Genomic DNA, 25,760 nt, shown 5'->3' with positions numbered 1-25,760 from the left:
ACAGAATCTCTCAAAGCCAAATGTCAGTGTGTGTTTGGCAACTTTTCTAAGCGTCTTAGAGACATAACCCCCCCCCCCCCCCCCCCCCCCCCCAACGTACACACATTTCCACTACAGACATAGTGCTGGTGGCATCATGCGTGGCTCGTGCAATCCTCCAGATACCCAGTCTTGTGATTTTTGGTAGCAATTCCTGTAGAAATGTGGTCTTTCTGTACCATGGAAGTTAAATAAAAATTCAACACTGGCGTTTTAGCTTTGTGTGTCTATCTGTTTATTTCTGCGCATGTTGAATGAATTCCCCTGGGAGCTTGTGCGATGTGCAGCGCTTTATAGGAATGACAAAGCTTACATGGTGCATTTTAATAGCTACCCCCTGTACCCCTAATCTTTTTCTCCCTGAAGTGAACATTTAGTCCACCGCCTTGCATTGATTTTGAACTGCGGGCTTGGCATTAAAAAAAGTCCTGCATGTGCCAATCATGTTTTTACCAGTGAGGAGCAGCTGAAAAGGAAGAATGAGGCTGCTGCTCGTGTGTGAAGCCCTCTCCTTATCTCCTCACCTCATATGGATTCCTCTCGCTTCAGAAAGATTAACAGGATGCTAAGCAAGAATCTCCTCTGTGTACAGTTTTTCAAACAAATGTCAATAAAATCAAGGCGGGCGCCAGTGGAGAAATGCCACCCGAGTGTATTGAGATTCTCCCCCAGTCTGCTGCACAGCTAGGGTTTCCATCTCCTCTGGGCATTTTACTGATCAATCAGGGTAATTGATTGGCTTTGTTCCACTCGGAAGTTTTAATGACCGTCTAGTTATGAGGCGCATACCAGCAGATGCTGCAGCAATCTGCAACCACTGTGGACAAACAACAAATGCAGAAGTTAGGTGTGAACTCCAGTCATCGCTCACATGCTCACACGTATAATAAACACGCCCGGCTCACCTTCTGCTTTCCCTTCACATTACACCGTACGCCAGCTAACCCCTTTTCTCACTAACAAACACTTTCTAGAGGTGTACAGCTGTTAAAATTCACAGCTCCAGTCTGGCAAAAACTGATCTAATCAAGCTCAATCACACTGACTGAAATTAACACCACTATTTATAGAGGTGAGAGAGATGTTGGAGGGAGGGGAGGCTGGAGGAAGATGCGGGGTTAATCGAAACAGGAGCATAATTTCCCCGTCTACTTCCCGCTCACTATTGCTACTGGTCAGCTAATCGCTGCCATTAACGTCAAGCAGGAGGAGCAGTGAATTTAGAGGAAAACTGAATCAAAAGAGTGAGAGATGGACAGGGCCGGCATGATGAAGGCAATTTTGACTGCGTGATGGAGGTACAAGAGAGGGTGGCAGGCAATTTCAACAGGCAATTTTGACATTGAGATAGAAGCTCTGGGCAAAACATACTGGTATGAAATATGAATGCACTTGGTGTGTGTGTGTGTGGATGTGTGTGTAGCCATGCTGGTTGCGCACAGGGGAAGCCTCAGCTCTATAATACATTAGTCTCTTTGGGGACATGCCCTAATTAATGGCTTGACCTCCTAACGGGTAGCCCCCTTCTGCGAGTTAACATTTAGCTGTGCACCCTCCAGAGATGCACTTTGAAGTGCATTTAATAAAAGAAGTGACAGTGACATTAATGAGACAGTACAGTGCTTCGTTTTATTTCCCAACAATTTATATTCAGATTTTATACAAGTCTCAACTCAGCAGAGAGAAGAAAAAAAATACAAAGCAACATAGAATTAATCTAAACCAAAAGAACATTTTTTAAACCAATAAGTGATACACACACACACAAACATGTCAAATACACTGATCCTGTTTCTGGTCAAAGGCAACTGACTCCTGCTGCAGACTGTTCTCTCCTGATGTATTACAAGTGCTGTGTGTGTGTGTGTGTGTATAGATATATACACACACATATACACGCGCACACACACACATATACAGTGACAGTCCACCTGTTGGACTATTAAGAACTGCAAGAATGGATGTCACACCTGTCATTTCCATCAGCCAGTGTGTTTCCGAATCCTTCATGTTGAGATTTAGTGACAAGAAAAGTTCCCATTAAGCTTCCCGGTTTTATTGTGGCGAGTGTATGTGACAAGAGAACACCAGTCACATCCTTTAATGTATCCGTTTGTCCGTCAAAGTGTCCATCTGTCCATCCGCCGTCTCCACGCCTCAGTGTCTTGTCTTCAGTTGGACTTGGACCAGATCTTCCCACTGCCACGCAGCCTGAGTGGGAAAGAACCAGTAAGATACAGTGGATTGGTGCTTTGTTTGGGATTTATTAAAATAATGTTGTGTTACTTTATGTTTTCTATCTACTTGCATTGCTAAGCCAGCATATCAAGGATGCAACCTGGGAGCAAAAGTCTCTTTGTGTTCAAGTATTAACATCAGCATTTAGTATTTTTGCACTGAAATTGATCTCGGTTTCTCTTTCTGCAAATTATAAAGAATTTGTGCAAAGAGCCCATCTCTAATAATAACTGCTGCACAATCAGTCCCCTCCTTTAAATAGCTTTATAAAGAAATGGTGTCAAAACTAATTTTAATTCGAGGATTGAGGTTAAGCTATCATTAATTTGGATTTCAAAACACTAAGTGGATCTTCATTTGAATGAAGTGCAGTGCTGAGTGATGAAAATTATAGGGCTCTATGCTTCATCAAAATGTGACAGGCAGCCAGAAAATAATCACTGCTTTCTGTTTGCGAGTGACAACATAAACAGCAGGCGAGCAGAGCATCTCCTCTGATCACTGAAGGGGGAAACAGTTCTTTCAGGAGGATAGCACGAGGGGCATTTGTGTATCCAGTGACATTTTACAATCCAGGACAGATGTGAAATTAGCCAACGGTAATTGGGCCGGATGGAAGCAAAACAGAAAGAGTCCCTGATAGCAGGGTTAGAACATGGCTCCAAAACACCGATGTGCATCTGATAATAAAGCTACTTCATGCAGACACATGCACGCACTCGCACACAGACAAACCACTTACACTAGCAGCTGGCTTTTTATCATTTATTGGGAAAAAAAATGGAAACATAGCTGATTTTGTGTTGAATTAACTTTGCACTCTACGAGAACATTGGACTAATGGCTTTAATTCAGTGTTTAAATTCAAGTCTTCTTAGAGCTTCGGTTATAGCTAGGTAATTCCGTATTTATAAAGCACCTTTCACAAAGCACATTTACAAAGTGCTTTACAGAACAAAAGAAGAAGCAGCAATAAAAGAAACTTAATGGAAAAAACCTCCACATGCTGCTTTTTGTTCCAGTTTTGTGACATGTAGGAATAAATAGAATTTCTTGCTTGAAATTGAAAAAATACAACAAATACAACATTTATTTAAGAGCACACCAACTATTCTGAAGAAAACACTATTCCAGTAAATTATTCTACACGGCCAAACGAGTCCAATTTCTGAAAGGTTTGGAAACTTTGGAAAAATGAATGCCATTTCTATGCAAAATATTGATGGTTCATTTATATGAGAGCCATCACCGCCAAGATGCTCAGAAAGCTTCATTTATGTGGCTCTCACCCTCCCTGAGTGTCTCCTCCATTTAATCACAGTAAATCCTAAGGTGATGTCATAGTACTCACCCTTTCACCTTTGAGCTCTTTTTGCCTGGTTGTCGTGGTTCCTGAGAGGAGGCGGGGTCTCGTGGCTCTGCAGGCTGGTCTGCGTCCTGATTGGAGGCGGCTCCGGCAGGGGCGGGGCCTGATGACGGTGAGGCGGCGCTGGCCTTTAACGTTTTCTGTAGGTTTGAGACCTGAGGGAAGAGTGAATAAAGAAGAGATTAAAAATTAAAGATTAAAGATAAGGGATGGGTTACAGGAGAGCTTCACAGCTTTCAAGTCTGTTTTAAAACAATAGTGAGGTCCCCATATGAACATTGAAACAGGTTTTGTTTTTTGTTTGGTGTAATTGTTCCTACTTTTCATAGTGGTTCACAGATATATCAGTATCTGTATATATGTTGCGTGATGTGCACTGATATGAAAAACTTTTTTTTTTTTTTAATTTATAAGGCAGAAAAAGATGCTTGGGGTAATTAATAAATATTAAATTCCCAGCAAAGTTGACTGTTTCAGTCCACAGACGTCATTTTAAAAATAACTTGTTTCTCATTAAAGTATGTTGATTTGTTTGATAGTGACATTTGAGGAATCACTGCAAAAAAAGTAGTATATATATACAAGTATATCGACTGATATATCTACATCTGATTTTTTTTACTGCCTAATATCACTATCGGCATCAGCCCCAAAAATGGTGCATCAGTCGGGCTCCAATTAAGAGATTCCCTCCTAATGCGCTTCCAATGTGAGTGATGGGAGACATAATCCACAGTCTGAGTAAAAATGTACCAAAGAGTTTATATGAATCTAATACGAGACTTCAGCAGTGTAAAAAAAACCAACTAAAATCTGGCTTTTGTATTTATGGGGAAAGGGTACAAGCAGAATTCATTTCCAGGTCTAGTCGCGGGTATCTACCAGCTCCAGCTCTGATCGGCTGCGATGGGAACATGACACCCTGGTGAAATCTGGAAATATATATTTTCCCATCGGTCTCCATTCAAGCAGCAATTGAACATTATTTAGTCAGTGTTGAGTATGAAAGACAGACTGAAGTAAAAAAGAAAATGAAAACCACCGTAACATTGTCACTGACCTTCAGGCTGCTTTCAACTGTTCCCTGCTTTTCGGCACAATCAACTGTTTTTTGCAGGTTTATCCACATTTAAGAATCCTGCATATACATGCTAACTTTGATGTGAAATGGTTTGAATAAAGGCTTGAACACACTACACGTCAGATCACAGTTGTGCTCACATTACACAACTTTTTCTGCCATGTAGTGGGGAGCCTTACAGTTGTGATTTTCACACTACATGACTGATCAGCAACAGGGGCTCATACACGACAAGATCACACATGCAAGACGTGTCACAGGAATGACGCGATCCAAACAGTCCAGGTTATTTGAGCCCTGAATTGCAGATAATAAAAAAAACAGTACGAAAAAGAAAATAATATGGGTGAAAGGATGGATTATGATGTTCGGACAGCAAGATTTTTTTTTCACTGAAAACGCATGACTGCCTGCTCGTATTATGGTTTAGCAAGGACTCAAGGTTACACATACCGAAACACTTGTGTGTATGTATTATGATAAACTATAGGCTGTTGTTGTGTCCACACTATAGGAAATAGATACCAGATGTGGCTGGGATGAGGTTCGTTTCCAGTGTTTCCTTGCTGGGCTGCAGTTGAATTGGACTGAATTTCAGAGACACCAAGACAGTAAGACAGTAACCTTGCATGTATTCACAGAATGAGGACTGAACTGTGTCTCCCATCACTTCTGTCCGATACAGCACACAGTAAGAAGGGATCTCTTCACAGCCAGTATCAACAGGAGGTATGATTACAGCAAGCAAAACCTGTTTCAATGTTCATACGGGAACCTGACTATTGTTTTCAGACGGAGGAACTGCGAACCTATCCTTTAAAGTTAGATTTATGAACCCAGAGCTGCATGAGTTTGCCCTCAAACAAGATTCAAAAACAGGAAATATGCAGTCAGGGGGAAACTAAAATACCATGAGAAGCTAGAAGCATAAAAACAGAGATGTAGTTGAGGGAACAGTTGCATTTTCTGGGTGGAAAGAGTGAGAGCACTGTTGGCAGAAGGGATGAGGGACTAACCTCTGTTTCCACTTGGACTTTGACCTTTAACTGGCTCTCTCTGTATTGGTTTGCCCTCGAGACCTGCTCCTCAATACCACACAGCACCGCCTCGCACCCTGTACACCTGAGAGAGGAGACAGGCACAGAGGGAGGCAGAAAGTAGATTGTTAGGAGCTGGGAAAACAGATAATTGAGACATAAATCTAAAGTGTGTGCACAGACACACAGAGGTGATACTGACCACTCTTGCAGCGTGTTGATTATGTTTGGGAGTTCATTGGGGCCCAGGTCACGACCCACGCTGCAGTCCACCTCCACCTGCTGGTTCCTCTGGTCCAGTTTGCCCTGAATGATGTCACAGTAAACGGCCTCAATCAGCAGGTCCTCCAGCTCCCGCACATTCTTCAGCTCAAGCTGCTGTAGGAGCAGCGAGTACGGCAGGCACTGAGGGGAAAAACAGAAACCTTAATCTCCCTATTCTCTTCTATTTTAACCAAGGTATGCAGGCAGATAATTTGAATTTAACGGTTTGATGGAAAATGACAAAGAAATGTTACAGTGAATTTGCCAGTTTGTCTAAATGTCACTGCCAGAGGAAGATGAAAGGAGTGTTTGGACAATCTAACAATCCTCCACTGGGCAATTATGGAGTTCAAGCCTACATACATTGAAAGCAGTGACATATTAGGGAGAAAAACCAGGGCAAAAGTGAAAGGAGCAATGGTAGTGGAAAGTAACAGAGCTAGTGAGAATAATGAATCAATTATTTATCATCAGGAGCAGAGAAAGAAAAGGGCATAAGCAGTGTGGTGACCAGGTCTCTCTTGAGAAAAAGACAAGTTTCTCAATGACATAACCTGTCTAAATAAAGGTTAAATTTAGCAAAAAAAATGGTTGAAAGGTGCAAATGAGAGAAACATAACTTTTAATACTATCTCATGCATAGGAGAGAGACGTGTAAGATGTCTAAAATGACATGAACAGTACTGGCTGTGCTAATAACTTTTTGTTAAGCCCAAAAGGCTTGTGATTCTAATTTAGCGGATATAAAAACAGCCACAAGCTTAAAGTTACAGCCAACCTCACATGAACTTTTTGAACAAAACAGCAAAGCCATATCTAAAAGCAGAATTGTTAATACATCATTAATATTTGTATTATGAAGCCTACAGCTAATATGAAGGCTGCAGAAATTAGATTTATTTTCTATTTTGGAGACAAATAAAACACTTTGGTTCATCTTCACTTTTGAACAATGTAAACCAACACTGAACCGGTACCTTGAGGTTGGACGCCAGGCTGATGATGGACAGATGGCGAAGTTTGTTTCTCTGTGCGGGGGTCAACTCGGGAAGAGAGGCTGCTCTCTCTACAGCGGCAGACAGGAACATAAGAAAAAAATAAGTCATGATGGGGAAAATATACCAGAGCACTGTGTAAGTGTCACTTTGCTGAGGGTCAGACGGTCACACGTAATCGTAGCACTACTTATTACTTTGAAGTGTAATATGACGTTGAGACATGCAGGGGAGTGTGAAGCTGTTTAAGCAGTCAGAGAACAGGGTCAGGAGGAAGTCGGGAGGAAGTCGGTCTCCAGCGACCGTGTCTCCGTGCTGCCATGCTCCCCTGGTGACAGGACTCACACCCTCAGAGACAGCAGCTCTGACAGCTCCTCTAAGGGCTCCACTACACAGCTCTGTGAAAGTAAATGTGCTCCCTGTCGGCGTGACTCGAAAGGGAAGGGAACAATAAAGTAGGCTACATTCTTTTTCCAGGCTATTGGTTGATATTCAGCATAAATTTAGACATAATTAACATTCCACTTCTTGTTACAGCTTCCCGACGAAGTACACAGACAGCAAATTAAGTCACAACAGATTCGTTTATTGTTCATTTGCGCCAGCGCTGCTGTGAAACAGACAATCATCAGCCAATCGGAACGCTTGATGAAAAGTGGCCCAAACAGATAAAAGCACTCTAGTAATTTTGTCTGTGAATAACCTGCCTGCGGTGTCTCAGGTGAGGGAGTTAAAGCTGCTGTGTCAAGGTGCCTGCCTCGCAGCAAGGAAATACGGCTCATAATAAAAGAGTTGCCGGGCTGCCCTATTACTTATTTACACTGTGCTGCCACTGCAAATACCTTTGTAGTCGCAGTAGGTTCCATAGGCAAAGAGGTTGAGGAGCTGGTACACTGGTGCATGAGGGCCATTCTCCAGCTGTGGGAAGGAAAGATGAGGGGAAAAGAGAAAATGATGTGGCAGAACACAGAAGTAATGAGACTCGCTACATAAAAACTGTGCAACTGTATTTTTGTCTTTGCAATGAGCAACTCTGAGGAGAGGTCTTTAATGAGTGAGAGAGACAGAGAGACAGACCAAATGAGGACCTGACTTCTTATATTCAGACAGGATTTATCTGAGGCTACATCACTACTAATACATTTTTGTTTTAAAATGCATTACTTTTGCTACGTTTACGCCTGCCGTCCACACTACTCTGGCGATTAAGGACCCCTAAAACTGAGACTTTTAGAAACACTGCTGGCCTTGTTTTAGTGTTTAACTCCGGACAGGCAGAAACAGAGACATTTGAAAAAAATGTCACTGGCACCTATATCAGTCACAACGTGCCCTTACCTGATTTGTCACCCACCTAACAAGTTGCCCATTTCCAGAAGAAAACAACAGCAGACATCAGACTTGACTACTAGTGTTTAATTCAACATTGATAATGAAATACAGTCATTGCTGACCTATTTGTCTATACTAGCAGCTGTCGTGCAGTTTAATTTTGCATTTTATAATGCCACTGCTGCCTACATGCAACAGTTTCAGTGTCCAGCTAAGTTAAATTTTGCCAAAAGCAGTCACGTTTCGCTGCTTCATTATTTTTGTCCTGTTTTCAGAGAAAATATCTCTAGCCTCTGTACCAGCCCTAGTACCTGTTACATATTAGGAAGTAAAAATAAGAGTAAGTACAGAAGTGCATGCCCGCTGTCTGTGCATGGTCATATGTTATGCGCTTTCATGCGTGTTAGTGTGGATGGAGAGTAGATCTGAAAGGGTGCTAAAATGCTCGTATAGATGGAGATCATCTTTTTTATTAAAACTCCATTTTAAAAAGGAAACCTATTCCTGTGGATGTAGCCTGAGAAGAGATGCTTTTTCACCTGCATTAGGGGTGGGCATCTGGCCAAAAAAAGAATAGTATGATCTATTTAATCACAATCACAATTAATGATCTAAATTGCCATCTTATTTATCAGTTTTAAAATACCCTGTACACTAACAGTCAAACAAGAAAAAAACAAATATAGCTTCTCTATTTTCACCATTAAAACACAGTATTTCAATAAAGATTGGTCTTTTTTAGCACAAGCTCCTCATCATCCATGTTGATATAACTCACACTGCATAATTTACAATACATTACACACTGAAGGTTAGAAACAGAAGTAAGAGGACATTAAATACTGCAATCTCTATGTAGACGCCTTTAAGATCGATAACAATCTAAAATTGGCAGATTTCCCACCACTACCTGGCTTCAGTATCTGTTTTCAGTGATTCTTTCTGATCAGACTTCAGTTCCCTGATTGATATTCAAACAGTGAATCACTTCCAGTGTTTCCCTATGGCTGACACATGGCTATTAGCGGATGTCTGTCTTCAAGATTATATATGTTAATGTAAGTGTTTTACCTCATGTATTCTGTTTCAAAGTGCTTTAATTCTTGCTGTACAGTAAACACCTGATGGGGAAATCTACCGGGTTTAGCAAAAATTACTACCACGGTACAAATTTTGTGTTGCCTCAATTTTTTCTCATTTACATGTAAATGAGACGATGTGATTTCTACAAATGCCAAGCTAATTTGACAAGTGTCAGTGATGCAGTGAAGAGCAAAAGAAAATGTTCTCTGTTGTTAAGCCACAAATATTGTATGCAAAGAACACACTTACAAGCATTTATTCATCCCCCAAGAGGAAGGTCAAATGTCAGAAAATATAAATAGCAAAATGTTGTGGGAGATTTTTAATCTTTGAAAAGTCCTCTGACTAGAATACTGCCGTAAACATATAAAAAAATAATATGACAGGCCTACTTGCAAGTATTAGTGTCTGTTTCATTTATATTTTACAGGACTGGAACTGCTGTGAGCCATTAAAAGTCAGGACACCACTGAGGCAAACAGAGAGGTAAAGCTTTGTGTTTTAATAACAGGCTGTTGTATTGTTGCTCTTTTGTCTACAGGAACTTATAATGCGTCTTTTTAATTTGCTGTTGTATTCTTTACTGCGGCTACTGAAGTATTTTCATTGTCTGGACCATTAAGACATTTCTCTCACTGTTTCTGTCTCACAGTTTCGACCTGGCTAGTATCTCTCTCCCTCTCTCTCTCTGTGTTTATCCAATAAAACAGTGCAGCAGATTTTACACCTGCTATTCTCAGATGTTAAATTTTCTACTCAATGTCCTCTGATACCATTCTTCTACAGTGCTGCTTGTTTTCCATATTACCTGAAAAAACCTTGGTGTGCTCTTTTAGTAAATAAGGACAAATGCAATTTGACAGTTTGGTGCATAAAAAAGGGACCCAAATCCTTTGGAAATATCCCACCAGCTCTGCATCCTTTCTAGGGCTTTAAGAATGGAACAATGGTGCTGCAAAATCCTGCCCTACTGTAACAGCAGCATTTCACATCCAAAATGGGGTGTTAGCTGTGCAAGTTTAACATACAACATACGTAATAGGTTTCAAATGTACTTCCTCATTGTGCCCAGGAATTCTATACGTAGATGTGAGTTGAGTTGCAACTTAGATTACATAATTGGCGCACAAATGTAGACGCTTTAACTTCCACTTGCATAGATGATAAATTTGGTCCAGTGGTTTGAAAATACACTTGTGTTGATGCTGCACTAACAATGTGGTCACACGCATCGCTGACCCCTCTGATCAGATTCTCCAGGTGTCTGGGATACATTAACACTTTGGAGATTAACTGTCGAGTCGTAATTAAGACTGTTTTCTCCATGCCAGGTCTGAAAAGGTCCCAAAAGACAAAAAGGGTGAGGAAGATAAAGTGCGGGAGAGTGTGTTTACCTCTCTGACATTAGGCAGCTCCAGGATGTCAGAGAAGACGTAGAGGCCTGGGGTCTCCAGCAGGGAGCTGACAGCCTGGGCCAGTGCTGAGCCTGACAGAGACAGGAGCTGCTCCACCTCCATCTGATGCCAAGGGACACACAGGTAACATAGACAAGGTTAGCAAGTTGAACAAAAGAACTACAGAGAGAAGCATGAAAGCATCAGAGCCGTGTAAAAAGAACAAGTATGTTAAAAATCAAGGAAATAACCTCCCTGTGACCGCCGTGGCTCTGCCACTTTATATAATGGGGGAGGAAAATGTGATCGAGAGACATCGTGTCACAATCTTCCATAAATACTTAATATCAAAGCTCTATTAATGAACATGAAACTCGAAACATAGTCCAGCAGCCACTTGTGGTCTGTCGAGAGGACACAGAATTGAACGAACAATGCTCCCTTTTCATTTAACGTCCAACTGCCAAGTGCTCTTGACCAAAGCACTTAACCCTCAAATTACCTGGAGAGCTACAGAGATAGTGGAAGAGTAGCTGCACTAGGTAGCACCAATACGGGCAAGAAGTGTAATGAATGTGAAGCAGGGCATGTATATTCATCAAAACCCATTCCCGGCATAGAGACGATGCAAATGCACTTTGGGCTGAGGGCAACACCAGAATAATTACCTCAGTAGTGAAAGAAATCTGCCTTTGCCTCCAGCAGATACTTCTTCAGAAAATGAATCCCAGCAAAACAAAACAAAAAACAACACAGGAACATTTCCTGATGCATAACCACATGTCAGGTATCTAAACATTATGATGACTCTTGCTTTGTAATCGCTCTATGGTAACAATAGCACAGAAATGCCTTGTGAGGAGATGTCCTCTGGACTTTGAGGGATATTATAAGATCTAAATCCCAGATGACGCATCTTGAGACACAAGGGAAGTTTAGTCTTACATATACATGATAAAGTTAGTGCCGTTGCATCAGACTGGTTTTATTACCCGCGGCCATTTCCTAAAATTAATGCAACAGTGTGTCTGGATGCCTACTGCTGAGCAAAGACTAGTCTGACTGGTTCTTCTCATTAATCTCAGTCGGTGCTTATCGGTGCTGATGTATTGTATCATCCTAAATCTGATACATTTAGATGCAGACATGCACATCTTCCATATGTTGTCCCACTGGACCACCATCGAGCAGGTCTAAGAGCACATTCTCAGGCAAGCTGAACAGATGAGCGGGCATGTGTTGCATCCCAACAAATTAACCCACACTGTTTGAAAAACAGCATCTCTTTTCATTTCAGGAATTTTTAAAAGTCAAATTGAGAGCTGAATGTGAGGCTGAATTGCTTCCATCTGTTTATGTCTATTGAATTTAAAAGGAGGACAGACCTGGCTGCATTTCAGTGAGAGATGGCTGGAGGAATATGTGGATCTTTTCAATATTCAGGGTGCAGCTGTTCAGATACAGAGTACCGTGGTGACCATTGAGATACAAATATTAAACAATATATGACACAAATATAGACTGAATCAGTGTGACATTTCGCTAACAACAGTAGTCACTTCTGGTAGACAACTGTCAGTTCATTTGCATTGCAGAGATATGTGGAATTGGCAGACTTACTTCTTTTGTCATTTTCAGCCCTGTAATGTTTAAAGGTATATAGTAAAGCACGAGTATTTAATGAACTGTGCTGCTTTGCTAACATCTTGGATGTAATCTACCCAAAAGCGACATCTCCAACAAATGCTGGAGACACTGCAGTATGGACAGTGACCATACTCGTATATTTTAGGACTGCCCAAAAATACAATCATTTTGGGAAAACATCAGAGAAAGAAATGGAGAAAATTTTGGAAAAGGACATCCCCCTGGACACAGAGTTATTCTAATTGGAAGTATAATCCAACCATCTGTTTACCACAGAACAATGTTATATACGGGTGACATGCTGAGAGCGACACAGTTTTTTGTAGTGCTGTGCTATATTTTTATTCTGTATACTGTTTTTGTTTTTCTTTATTTATTATCATTATTATTATTATTATTATTATTATTATTATTATTATTATTATTATTATTATTGTTATTATTCATATGTACATTTTATTTTCTAATTACCGTTTACCATTTCTGTAGTCGAGTCTCTTATCAAAAGAATTTCACAGAAATCTTGAATGATGGAACATATGACTGCTCAGCTACAACTAAAAGTGCACATGTTAAAAGGATGACCCTCAGTTATTGACGGTAGAATTCTTGTGCCTTATTTTTTGGGGGGTTTTTTGTTTGTTTTTCAATCTAAAAAATATTTTTCTTTTTACTTTTAACGTTTAATTTTTTAAAGTATAGTCTTTCAAGGTATACATTTAGGTAACTTTATGTGTGCTCTCCCCATCAGTATTATTTCATCTATATGACAAGTGAAGCCCAATCTCAAGGTGATTTTCTTTTATGATGTTAATTGCCTGTTGATGTGCATCAATAGCAATAAAGTAAAAAAAAAAAAAAAGCGACATCTCACCAGTGGTCAGACTCACTGCCTGTTTTGGGTAAACTCAAGTTATTGTTTTCTTTATTCTGTGGCCCGGGTGAATAAAGTCTCCAAAGTAACTGAGATTTGAAGCATCAAACATGGATTTTAGATTATCTAGATGCATGCACTTATAAATACAAATAACATCCTTAAAAAAAGACTATTCTATTGTTTGTAAGCTCGTGCATGATGCAGGGGTTTTCCACCTGGAAGTTTTTGTGAACAAACACTGATAATTCCAAGGATCCCTAAGTGCAAAAGGACGCAGTGTTACTTGTACTACTACTAATTGTCTTGTGATGCAGTAATGAGTTTAGATAATGAACACTGTTGTTGCACTGCACTCAATTCATTCTGCCTATTATTGTCATCAATGGCTAATTGTGTATAATGACAGCAAAATGTCAACAAAAGTACTTACTTTTAGAAAAATGCTACTCGTGTCCTAGTACCTACTGTTCTCTTTTGTACTAGTACAACAGGCACTGCACGCTCTATCCAATACATTTGTTTTGCTATTGTTCTTGCTTTATTGTTATGCATGCCTGAAGGTAGCTTTAGATCCAAAATAGAATTAGAGTGTCAAACTAAATAAAATATTTCATAAAATATTTTTTTATTTTATTTTTTTTTAAAAAAAGGTACAAGGCTACTAAAAGGAAAACAATTTAAATTGGGTTTGGCAGTGGTGTATATCAAACCCAAAACTCACTGAGGCAGCACTCACTTCAATAGCCTCTCAACTCTAATAAGCAGTTCATCCATCTTTCCCATAATCCTCTTCAACCAAAACGGACTTTAAGATCACTGCAAACCACTTCTGAGCTTTTATTGAAATGGAGTGCATCTTTGTAAATGAGTTTATTAGTGATGAATTCAGCATTTCTTCACATATGCGGTCAAATATGTGATGTTTTGTCGATGAGCAAGGCAACTTCATACGATCCGATAGCATTTAACTCAAATTCTCTCCATAAAGCACTGAGAAAAAAGTCTGATTCAACTACCTTATTCCTTGATCACCACTTCACATGACAGGTAAAGTATCCTTAATCGCCACTTTTTGGAGAGGCTTAATTTTTAATAATTTTAACATGCAAGTGAAAGCTTGAAAGAGTAAAGAGCTTTTATCTGACAGCAGCACTACCACAAGTCTCTGCCTATTACTTTTGGAGTCTACATAGTAGTAACACTACAAGGGTAGAAGCGGAGTACGTGTAAATACTTGTTTCTGCACTTTACTGAAAATGTGTGTGTATTTATCGCCTTTTGTGTATATTTCCATTTCAGCAAGTTCATTTTGGTCAGTATTTATTTATTTATTATTATAATATTTATTTTTGGTCATTTTGGTTACTATTTTTCTGAAGTAGTGTTCCTCAAAACATTTGCAGTCACAGCCATAACAAAGTTGAATGTTGTTTACTCCCCAAATACTCTTTTCTTTGTATTTGTTTTTTTGTGCTGGGTTGCCTGTATTGTGTATTTTGGTGTGGATGCCTGTATTTTCTAGTTTGCTGTGTGGATGCCTATTTCTGTGCTCGGATGCCTCTTTTTGTGCAACTTAATGTGAAGCCCTTTTAATTTCCTTGTACAATGTCTATATCTATCTATAGTGAGCAACTGTTTCACTCGCAAATCTCGAGACAGAGGAGTTAATTGACAAAAGTTTGATTGATCAATTTATTGTTCAAATCATTTACAATGCTAAAATAAGAAACATTACGTTAGGAGTTGCTGCTTTTCTCTCCATTATGGACTGTTGAAAGTAAATGTTCTAAAACAAATTTATTTGGGTTTCAGACTGTTTCAACCTAAAGATGTTTTTTTGATCTCTGGGATTTGCGATGACATATTTCACGTTTTTGACTGATTATTTATGTACTTAATGGTTAATCAAATATATAAAGACAATCGACATATGAAACAGTAACAAATATATGTAATTGCTAATAATAGTTGATAATTGTTAATAGTTAATATCCATATGTATATCATTCATACATATTCTCATTTTAAAAAAGAAAGAAAGAAAGAAAGAAAGAAAAGGATACAAATAACAAGACTTCCACTCTTACATTATCACATTCTGGACATCATCCAGAAACTTTCCCATGCATTTTTCAGATTTTAATATCTTTAAAGTAGCAGTGCTTTCACTGGACTGTGACATCGCAATAATCTAATCACCACTGCCTACATGCAGTTAACACCCTCACATAAAGTTTTACCATTTTGATTTCCTTTATGTAGCTTTAACGTTATTAAAGTCATCTTTTCCCAGACAGTTATTATACAATATTATATAATGTATATTTTCTATCAGCCTGTCTCAACCCTTTTTTGAAGCTATGTGAAGTTTAAACTGAGTGAAATATTCACACTTAAGACTCCATGTTTTTATGTTAACATCGACCAATCTACAGGATATATTCTAAGTTTTGTCGTTTGCAATATCTGATCCCCTACAGACTGCAGGTTGTTATAGGGTTAAGAAATTACAGCCAGGCTTGCTCAGCCAAACTCTCTGCCTGTGTATTAAAGTTAACGTTAGCTCCACAGCTAAATTACCGGGCTAACATTAAAGCTAATGATCTTATGCATCAACAGACATCAATGTCAAAGAAAGATAAAGTGCTCAGCGCACAAAACATATACATCGTTTCAGGTACGAGACTATTTTCATAACAGTTCTCATTAAAATCTATGTTAGCGTGCTCGGTTATTATTCAGGCTCAATGTGTCATGCTAGCTCGGTTGCTAACGGCTAACCAACCGCAAGGCTTCGCTAACCCGTTGACGTTAGGCCTCAGTCCATTTTAAGCCTTTCTACTGATTTAAATCATGCCACTAACTGCACGAATAACCAGTAAATACAACATGCACATAAATGTTCCCGCATAAAAGTTAAAATAAGGCTGAATGTATCCAAATTTACCTTGTTGTGTTGGTTTCTAGTAGACAGCTTCTCGGTTGATGAGTTCCGTCGTCAGCACAATCACGCACGACAACAAAGGAACGTAACGTTTGATTGGACAGTACAACGAAGTGGGCGGGACATGTCTAGCTGTCGATCAGCATCTTTCTCAGGGGCTCAGGGAGAACAGCGTCATCTAGCGGTGAGGTGATTTACACCACCTGAGACTGTAAATATCAATATGTTCATCACGCAGCAGCTCACAAACTGAAGGTCAGAAGTCCTTAAATAACACAGAGGAGGCCACAAAAACGATTAAAGGGAGGACTTATGTCTTCTGTCTTGTCTTTTATATTGAAATAGCCTTTAATCCTTTAGAATTATTCAAATAGACCTTGCAGTTGCAGAGACACACTCTGTTAAACAGGTGCATGTAATTTTCGAGCACAGACTCAAAATAGAGGCTAGTTCTTAACAGGTTAAAACAACACTAACATAAATCTAATCTGAAATAATTTACAGCTCCATTTTGAGTTGTAAATTTGCACAAATGTGACAATAATCATTCTTATGCCAAACTTCTAGGACACAGTGACAGCATTCATGGCATTAAACATTACAAAATTAAGTTATTTTTCTCTAGTCAGACCTGGATGATCTAACATAACACTATTAATTAATAGTAAATGGACACACTTCAAATATTGTCACCTGATTGTCATTGTCAATCAGAATCCGAATCACAAATACTTAATTGACCCCCGAATGCAAATTATAATGTTACAATTGGTCCTTCTAGAATAGAAATACCACACTATAGAGATATTTTACTAAGATATAAATATAGAAGACAATAAGAAATAAGAGTGAGTGAAAATAAAATATACAAGTAATAAAATAAAATAGAAATTTGTGCATTAAACTGTAATATGTGAAAATCACATATATTTTACATTTACATTGAATACATACATATCTACCTTTAGAAATAGTATTGCTCCTCGAAATAGAGATGTAAGATATGTGCCTAGTACCACACTATAACTACAGTGTAGATAATATTGACTAATACTGCATTGTATTGTATGCAGTATTAGTGTACTGTGTATTAGTTGACAGTAGTTAGTATTAATAAATAAATGCTACAAACAACAGTAGAATATTGCAAAATCTCAATTAAAAGTACTGACGTCCTTGTCTAAAATCAGTGCAATGCTACAATATATCTTATCTTTTAAAGGAATGTTTTTCCTTTTAGAATATCTCAACATGTTAACATCTACAGCAACAGATCAAGACTTGATCTGAGAGTCTGAGATCGATTGCTTGCTCTCCTCGCGCACACCTGGGGAATTTGCGGAATTTTCCTCATCAGACTCAAGCTGTTGCTTGTGATTATTCCTCCCCATTTTTAGAGGCATAACAGTTGTCTAAAGTGGCACAGTCCTCTCCGCATTCTTCTCCTGACTGGTTATACTTGTTATCTGACTCTCAGCTCCACTGATAATATCTGTGGCAGAGGGAGAGAGGAGGAACAGGCTATAGACTGGGTAAGCTTCAAATAACTACTGTGAACATTTCTGACAACTGTGGAAAACAGACTCACCTTGCTCCAGCCCTTGATTCAATGATGAAATGTTTAAACTCTGATTGATCTGAGGTTTTGATACAAGAATGGACATTGTTGTGTGTCTTCTGAAAACACATTCATCATTTCTTCAGAGGTTATTTGATTTATAATTGTTGTACGTATCAGCATGGTAAAGCAGGCAGCTTATTTTGCTTTTGGTGGTTTAGTTTCCTCCTGGACAGTTTATTCAATATCATAAATATGTTAAATGAATGTCAACTTTAATACGAAACGTAAATGAATAAATGATTTAATGCATTAAATATTAAAATTAGATGGTACTTGTGCTGCAAAGTCATGTTGTCCACCCATCTCCGGTCTGCTTCATTCTCTACGTGTACATCAGATAGGCTGATATAGAAGGGCTGATCACGTCTACCAATTCTCCTGGCTTATTTTTCCAGAGCATCCTGAAGTTAAACACACACACAAACACATACATTATTGACATAATATATTACCAAGTCTTAACCCCTTAACCTTAAATAGTCCTTCAGAAGGGGGACCAAGCAAAATGTCCTCATTATTCCAAAAATGTGCTCACTCAAGCTCTAAAAATCAAATCCAGACATTCCCAAAACAAACACCTTCTCATCATGGTTTTGAATAATCTTCAATTTTCGACCAAATCTTTTACTCTTTAAAGACACGATGTGTAATTTTTTGAACATAGAAGTACAAGGCAAATTCATATACATAACAGGCCATTCTCACAGCAGACACTTTAAATTGTCATAGAAAAAGCACAGCTTTCACGAATAACATTAATAATGGATGTGTTATATTTAAGAGTCCCAGTAGGCCCTGTCCACACAAAGCTTTTCTATGTGTTTCGGTCTTCTGTTCGTATACACGTTAGCAAGCATTTTAGGCCACTAAAAATTGACCCCCAAAAATTGACAGTTCATTTGAAAAACTCGAGTAGCTGTCATGCTGGATATCCTTTTCTGACTGAGGTACGACAGCTTTTTGCTGTGTTTACATGATTGTGATATTTCAGTATTTAACAGAGCTGTTTGTTTATGTATTTATTAGTCTAGAAGGCTAAGACATCGCATTGAACGTAGAGAACTAGCTGCACATCGCTGAACTGGCTAGCGAGAGCTACGGCTACAGGACAGTCTGTAGTCAGGCGTTCATGTGAGTGGCTCTGAAGGGAGGACGTGGGATTTTTTCAGTTTGGATACTAAAATTTAAATTGCTTTCACTGGTTTCTACAGTCTTGCCAACCCCAGCCTTAACAATGTCAGTTTATAGATTAGGAACTGATGTGTTTAGTTCACATTTGGATCATGGATAGGCCTTGTTCATGGAAGACATTTTGATATTTTGATGGCTGAATTCCCTTTAGCTGCTTTACTTACATAGTGTCACGCTGTCAGGGCTTACTGGAACAGTTGAGCAGAACGAAGCTGTTTTCAGTGTTATCAGTGACAACTGTGCTCCTCCTACAATGACAAGTCAAAATGTCTCCTCAGAAAAAGACCTAATGCAGCCTTAAATCTAACTTCTAATCTCCAAACTCTGCCTTTGTAAAAGTAAAGCCGAGATAAAGTGACCTTGCCTTTGCTAAGATGTCTTTATGTTTCCTGTCTTTACACACACACACACACACACACACACACACACACACACACACACACACACACGTCTTAAGCTTTCTTCTCCAGACAGCACAAAGTAACCGACCCAATTAAGGGGAATGAGGAACACCTGTGCCGGTCAGCAGGGCTCCTCAGACAAAGTGCTCATTTCTGTCTGTGAAGTCTGTTGATAGGGTGTGTTCAGTTCAGGCCCACACACACACAGAAACACACTAACATGCTGCTCCATAGAGTGCAGTATGGTAAGATGGCTGCCCATCTCTGCACAGCTGTCTCTGCTCTTCAGCCAGTCCAGCTTGTCCCTGCTGAAGTGTTAACACGGCTCTCCGACATGAAGCCATCCTTCAGCGCACTCCCTGCCCTGCTTAACTGTTAATGAGAGCGAGGGCAAGATAAGAGGATGAGGGGGCAACACAGTAAATCAAAGGCAGCAGGAAATAAAGATCATGTACTGGTTTCATCTACACCCTGCCACCTGTCATTGAACAGCTCTGTCCTCTCACAGCTGCATGTAACGTTTTCGCTCTGAGGTAAGTTTTGAAGCCAGAGGTGAGGAGTGCAGGGCTGCAAGTGGATAGGTGGACGGATGGATGGATAGATGCGAGTATGCTCACCATGACAATGCTGGAAGGCTTTTTTTGCTAATTTTCTAATTACCCCAAAACTTCAATATTTTCAACCACCATGTTTCACTGTGGTATCATTCTCCCTCCTGCTTGTCTCATAACATAGACCCTTCAGATACACTTGAATTCATCAGTAAATAGGCCTTTTCTCAGTCAAGTGTTTGGCCTTGTTTCACCTAATGAGAAGTGTATTAGAAACTGATACTCGTCCTCTGAGACCACTACAAGACGGCCTTCTTCTGACAGTACTTTTGCTGATTGGAGTCTTGTCTTCTTTATTTATCAAATTCTGTATCTGTGATGAAGTTGCTTTTCTAGCTCTCAGAGGACAAAGCTTGATGTATTGATCTTCTGATGGTGTGGTCATTTTGGGTCTGCCAGATCGTGCTTAGGAAACAAGTGATACTGTTTCTTCAAATCATTTTAGAGTTACATTCACTGCCCCCGATACTGCAGAAAGCTTTAGTATAGCAATGTTTTTTGATGCAGAGAAAGGCCTTCTTTGCTTAGAATAACAATTTGACCTCTGACACTTTCACTTTCTCTCTGAATCCTCAAACTTTTGATCATCTCCAGGTTTACGTGACAATATCAGAGATTTTTTAATGTGGTCTTAGACTTTTAGACCCCACTGTATACATATATTTAAAGTTAAGTTAAATCACCGTGTCACACATTTGTATAATTTATACCTCGTGGTTAGTTTGGCACATAAGAACTGATTTAACACAGCTGCTCTGTTGTTGTTGGCATTGCTGGCTCAGACGTGTGTGAGCTGACCAATCAGAGGAGACCTCGTATTCAGGAGGAGGGTTCTTAAAGAGACAGGAGCTAAAACAGAGCGTTTCAGACAGAGGGGGAATACAGTGCTGCAACACTGGACAGAATGAGAAAACTGTGTTTTTGAGCATTAAAGCATGTAAACCTGTTCTAGTAGTAACCCAAAATAAAATGATGTATCTGAACATGATGTCCCTGATAACATTTCTGTACTTCTGACTCAAGTAAGATTTTGAATGCAGAACTTTCACTTGTAATGGAGTATTTTTAAAGTGTGCCATTGCTGCCTTTTCCTAAGGATCTGAATACTTTGCCACTACTAATATTGTGTCTGTGTGCATATGTGACAACTTGAGAGACAAATAAACACTTGTCCAAACTTCCAGCAGACATACATTATTATCTTTTGGGACACGTAAATGTTATGAGGCTAAATTCTGGTCAAGCTCTCCAATCTCCTTTAACTCAACGTCTGCACTCTGTGCTACACCAGAGGATTAAAAATGGTGAATTGACAGCTAGCATGCTGCGGACTGTTTTGGGTCTAATCAGGCTCCCAGGGACAGAGGCAGGGCGTTGAGTGTTTGAGGAGTCAGACTGCTCTCCTGATGGTTATTGGCTTTTTGGCCTCCATCTGCGCCAGCCTCATACTGACTGTGCTCTGTGAGTATAAACACTGTCTTACAACCTCCTGAGTTCCCTGCCCTCCAGTCTGAGTGTGTTCATCTGCCCGTCTGTCTCTCTGTCTCACTCTGTTCCTACCTCTCACTGATTATTCTCTCTTTATTTCAGCTCAGTGTGCTTTTGGACACCTATAATTGGCAATAAAAAAGATAAAGCGCTCTCTCCAGTCCAGTGAGGGTCATGTAATAGAAAAAGCACAAAAGTCCATAATTGTGAAATATTTCTCCTGCAGGGCCAACAGTCTCTGGCAGCTCGGCCTGATAATGTGCTTGTGAGGACACTCTCTCATTTAAAACAAACACCACTGGGGATGTACGTGCTTGATCTATTACCACCACACACACACACTCATACACACACATTCATAGACACACAGACAGAAGGTATTGAGCATGATTTTAGTACCTGAAAATGATGACTTGCAACTAGAGAAGGAATAAAAAGAAACACGTAACACTTTCTCTGACAACTGGATGTGTAACAGTGTAAGACTCTCGACAGAGAAAAAAATTGATTTAATTCTACTTTATGAATATTGCATACGAGACCAATTTTTATGTACTGTATCACTATAAATTGGCCAATATTCCTCGCAGTTAGGTGATGCTACTGTGGCTCAAGTAAGCTGAATGTTTAAGTGTTGTCACTTTATTTAGGTAGACTGCTCCTCATTTGCGATATCATGACACATTAACTGCACACTAAACCACATCTGCCATATGAAAAATATAGCTCATTTTATCAGTTCATTTATAAGATATAAAATATGTATAAGCACAATTTTAAAGTACGGTTCATAGCAGCGGTATATCTTGATGGTTTCTGTGAAATCTGTGTCACCCACATTTAACCTCACCACCGCACCTGCACCTGTGTGTTTACATCAGCAGTCTTGCCAGGAAACGGTTATAGGTCATTAGTTTTATCGAGAAGAACCAATGCTTGTAATACACACTAACTGTGAACACAGCAAAACTCTTGAGAGGTTTGGAAAAAGTACACAGTAAATACTAAGTTGAACTAAAGACGGTAAAAGGCTTGACTTTCAGTTCCTCTGAACCTGACCAGTTTCAAACTCACCCTGTCTCATATTTGCGTCTATGGCGGTGTCTTTTACTGAAAGCCTCATAGATATATATCTTTCATCGTCATTAATGACGTATATAAGATCAATTACTCTTCTTAGAAACCATTATTTCTTTCTTTAAATCATTAATAGGCAACAGCAAAGTAGCGACATAAACAGAGGAAACACAAATGTGGAAAAATATCTGGCAATGACACCAGAGAAAGTTTATGTTGTAAATGATCATTCTTAACAGCCGCGAGGGAGCTCATAGAAATGCAATTATTCCAGCAACAGCAGCAGTAAAATCTTACAGAGACTCACAGACTGTACAGAGGAGCATTATTGTTTGGAGAGGGAGGAATTAGTGGAGGGTGAGAAAACACAACAGTATGACAATTAAATTAGTTTTTGGGTGAACTTTGGTCCAGATTGAAATATCTCAACACCTATTGGATGGATTGCCATATGATCCCCCAGTATATCATGTAAACCCAACTATGTAATGTCATAAATGTAATAAAACACAAGAAAAGCACTTGTGCCCTTATAGCCCTCAGTAGTGGCACATGATGCAGGCACAGGACATGCGTGGGAATCTGAGTCTGTTGTTGGTGGCTGACCTCCAATAAACAGTTCAAGGACATGTTAGACATTTATTTATTACACCCACTGAATACAATAAAAACACATTTATAACAGTCACCAGTCTTCATTTTCTCTGCACAGAATTACAGATCATTCTTTATTTTAGCTAGAAGTTAGTTGACATTTGCTATAGTCACGGCAAAATCAGTGTTTGCGGTTGCAAATGTTGCAATGTAGTTTTACTTTGCTGGCAAGGTTACAGACATTTCATTAGCAGAGTTACAGCAATACTTTTGATGTGCAACTCAGGAATTGCTCTTTTGAAACTGTAATTGGTTCGAGCAACATTTCCCTCACTAACATAGTTGACTCGAACGTAACTTCAAATTGAAATACTAAACTAAAGTAAAAGTACCTCAAAATTATTCTTAAGTGCAGTACTTGAGTAAATGTACCTAGTTAAAATTGACCATGGTCTAATAGTAGAAGTAATACGATCTTTTACATGAAAGTAAAAGTAGAAATACCAAACTGAAAATGCTGCATTGCAAATATTAAAAATTCCAAAACAGTAAATAAGTAATACCTGCATTAATAATGTTACTTTTTAACGAGTACAAAAGTATTATCTGCAAAATGCACTTAGGTATAGATAATGAAGGTTTAAACAATTATGCAGAATGGAGTTAAAATATTTAATTATTATTATTGATTCATCAACTTGTAAGCAGAATTGTATCCTGTTGCTGGTTGAGGTGAAGCTGAACTACACATCTTTATCTGTAAAGTGACTGACCTGTAACAATAGCTGTCAAATACAGTATGTAAACTGTGTGATTCATTTCTTTCTTAACCAAGATGTACAGTATAATATGATGCATTGTTATACAGTAGATTAAACCACCCACTAGAACATGAAATAGAATCACATGGATCAGTGATAAGAATTCAACAGTATAAGATTTAATAATTGAGTACTGATGATAGAGGCCATTTTGTCCGTATAGTGAGGACTTTTACTTCTATACTTCAAGTACATTTAGCTGATAAAACTTCTGAATACTTCTTCCTTCACTGTATGTAGTGCAATAGCAAAATAGTTCATCTGACATTACAAAGAAGAAAAGTACACGTCAAAAGTGTCACAGATTTCTGTACTTGAACATTGAGTACTTGAAATGTTCCACATCTGACTTTTTCACACATCTCTCACTTTCTTTGTCATATTCACACACTAAATACCTGTGCTATGTTTAAGAGCAGGCCTGTTCCCAGGTGTCGGCTGCTCTGTGAACACCTGCAGGCTGACGTAGTTTTCTCTCTCATCCACGGCTGTGATGCCCTTGTTAACACTCTTCCTCACTTTGTCTCTCTTTGCACTGTACCTCCTCTGGTCCCTAAAGGCTTTGGTATCTCCTCTACCAAGCAGCAATATTTCTCCTTGAAATTAAATTTGTCCCTGCTGGTTGATTTATCGAGGCACGTCCCCTTGCCTATAAAAACACTGCTGCAGTGCTGTAGCAAATGTGCTCAGAGAAGTTTAGTTAAACCTTCCTGTAAGAATTTCAGCTCTGCTGAAAAAGACTCTGCTGATCCAAACTGGAACGTTCATCTTGTTGGCTCCATGTGGTGTATTTCTGTTTGTTGTTCTGGTGTTTCACTGTCAACTTGCCCTGTATTGAATAATCCGGGGTAGTTTCTTTACTCTGGAGCTCCACTGATCTGGATATGACAGATGCGTGATAGATGACAAAGAACATAGCGTGGGCATGTGAGTCAGAACGGAAGAATACCATTTTTAGAAATAGGTGGGAGAAAAACAGCAAGTACCTTCAACTTCTTGACATTAATTAAAAAAAACTCAAATTGGAACTGTGACAAGGTTGTGACGGCAAAGCAGCTGGGAGCTGTGTGTGTGTGTGCTGTGTGTGTGGGTGTGCTGTGTGTGGGTGTGTGTGTTAAGAAAGATAATCTCTGAATTGAAGAGAGAGTACACAGATTCAGGTGATAAGAATTTGTGATGATGTGCAACCACAAATTTTAGCTCAGCAGTCTCTGAAGTGGACACGGCGATAAAAAACTAAATACTCCTCTGCTTTAATTAGTTTGGTCTGAATAACAAAACCTCATGAAGCAGAAGAGATGACATTGGCTGTGGGAATAAAGTGCCAAGAATGAAATAATAAATGGGACATATACCAAAGAAAAAGAAAAAAAAAACAGTTGACAGTCTGTTGGAGCAACAGAGTGGGCATCTGGTGTGTGTGAGTATGTGTGGTGTAGAGGTGATATTGTTGCAGATGCTCTATTAACGAAGAGAATACAAATAACTCTCCACCCACACACTGTGCAGATAAGTGCTGAGTCATGCAAAAGAAACCTTTGCTCATGTTACAACAAATAATGCCCACCCACCATCAAATGTTTGTTTGTTATCAAAATTGGCGGGCCATCAATGTAAGATATGACAACATGTGAGCTTACACGATTCGATGATCATGCG

At 39.2% G+C, this 25,760-nt stretch overlaps 2 protein-coding genes across 2 annotated transcripts; both read right to left on the bottom strand.

The window, feature by feature from the left end:
* Nucleotides 1-1,646: 1,646 nt before the first annotated feature.
* Nucleotides 1,647-16,387, bottom strand: cops7a (COP9 constitutive photomorphogenic homolog subunit 7A). Its single transcript, XM_073485820.1, has 8 exons — nucleotides 16,301-16,387; nucleotides 10,830-10,952; nucleotides 7,863-7,938; nucleotides 7,003-7,091; nucleotides 5,964-6,166; nucleotides 5,741-5,846; nucleotides 3,629-3,798; nucleotides 1,647-2,250 (listed from the first exon to the last, which is right to left on the bottom strand). Exons 2-8 carry the CDS (start codon nucleotides 10,950-10,952, stop codon nucleotides 2,211-2,213), a joined length of 807 nt encoding a protein of 268 aa, XP_073341921.1. The 5' UTR covers nucleotides 16,301-16,387; the 3' UTR covers nucleotides 1,647-2,210.
* A 1,743-nt stretch (nucleotides 16,388-18,130) lies between these two features.
* LOC141011472 (aggrecan core protein-like) lies at nucleotides 18,131-25,053 on the bottom strand. The gene is given in 5 exon segments (XM_073484634.1): nucleotides 18,131-18,319; nucleotides 19,731-19,882; nucleotides 19,989-20,018; nucleotides 24,500-24,697; nucleotides 24,963-25,053. Coding segments are annotated over 5 exon segments (660 nt in total).
* Nucleotides 25,054-25,760: the final 707 nt, after the last annotated feature.

The sequence above is a fragment of the Pagrus major genome, chromosome 17, assembly GCF_040436345.1.
Source record: "Pagrus major chromosome 17, Pma_NU_1.0".
In the NCBI taxonomy this organism is placed as follows: Eukaryota; Metazoa; Chordata; class Actinopteri; order Spariformes; family Sparidae; genus Pagrus; species Pagrus major.
The sequence above is the reverse complement of the archived record's forward strand: the minus strand, read 5'-3'. Positions and strand labels throughout refer to the sequence as shown.

Coding starts and splice junctions, on each gene's coding strand:
- cops7a (XM_073485820.1), bottom strand. CDS start 10,952: ATGGAGGTGGAGCAGCTCCTGTCTCTGTCAGGCTCAGCACTGGCCCAG. Junction 7,092..7,862: donor AACCTACTGCGACTACAAAG/GTATTTGCAGTG, acceptor CTGCCGCTGTAG/AGAGAGCAGCCTCTCTTCCC. Junction 5,847..5,963: donor ATCAACACGCTGCAAGAGTG/GTCAGTATCACC, acceptor CTCCTCTCTCAG/GTGTACAGGGTGCGAGGCGG.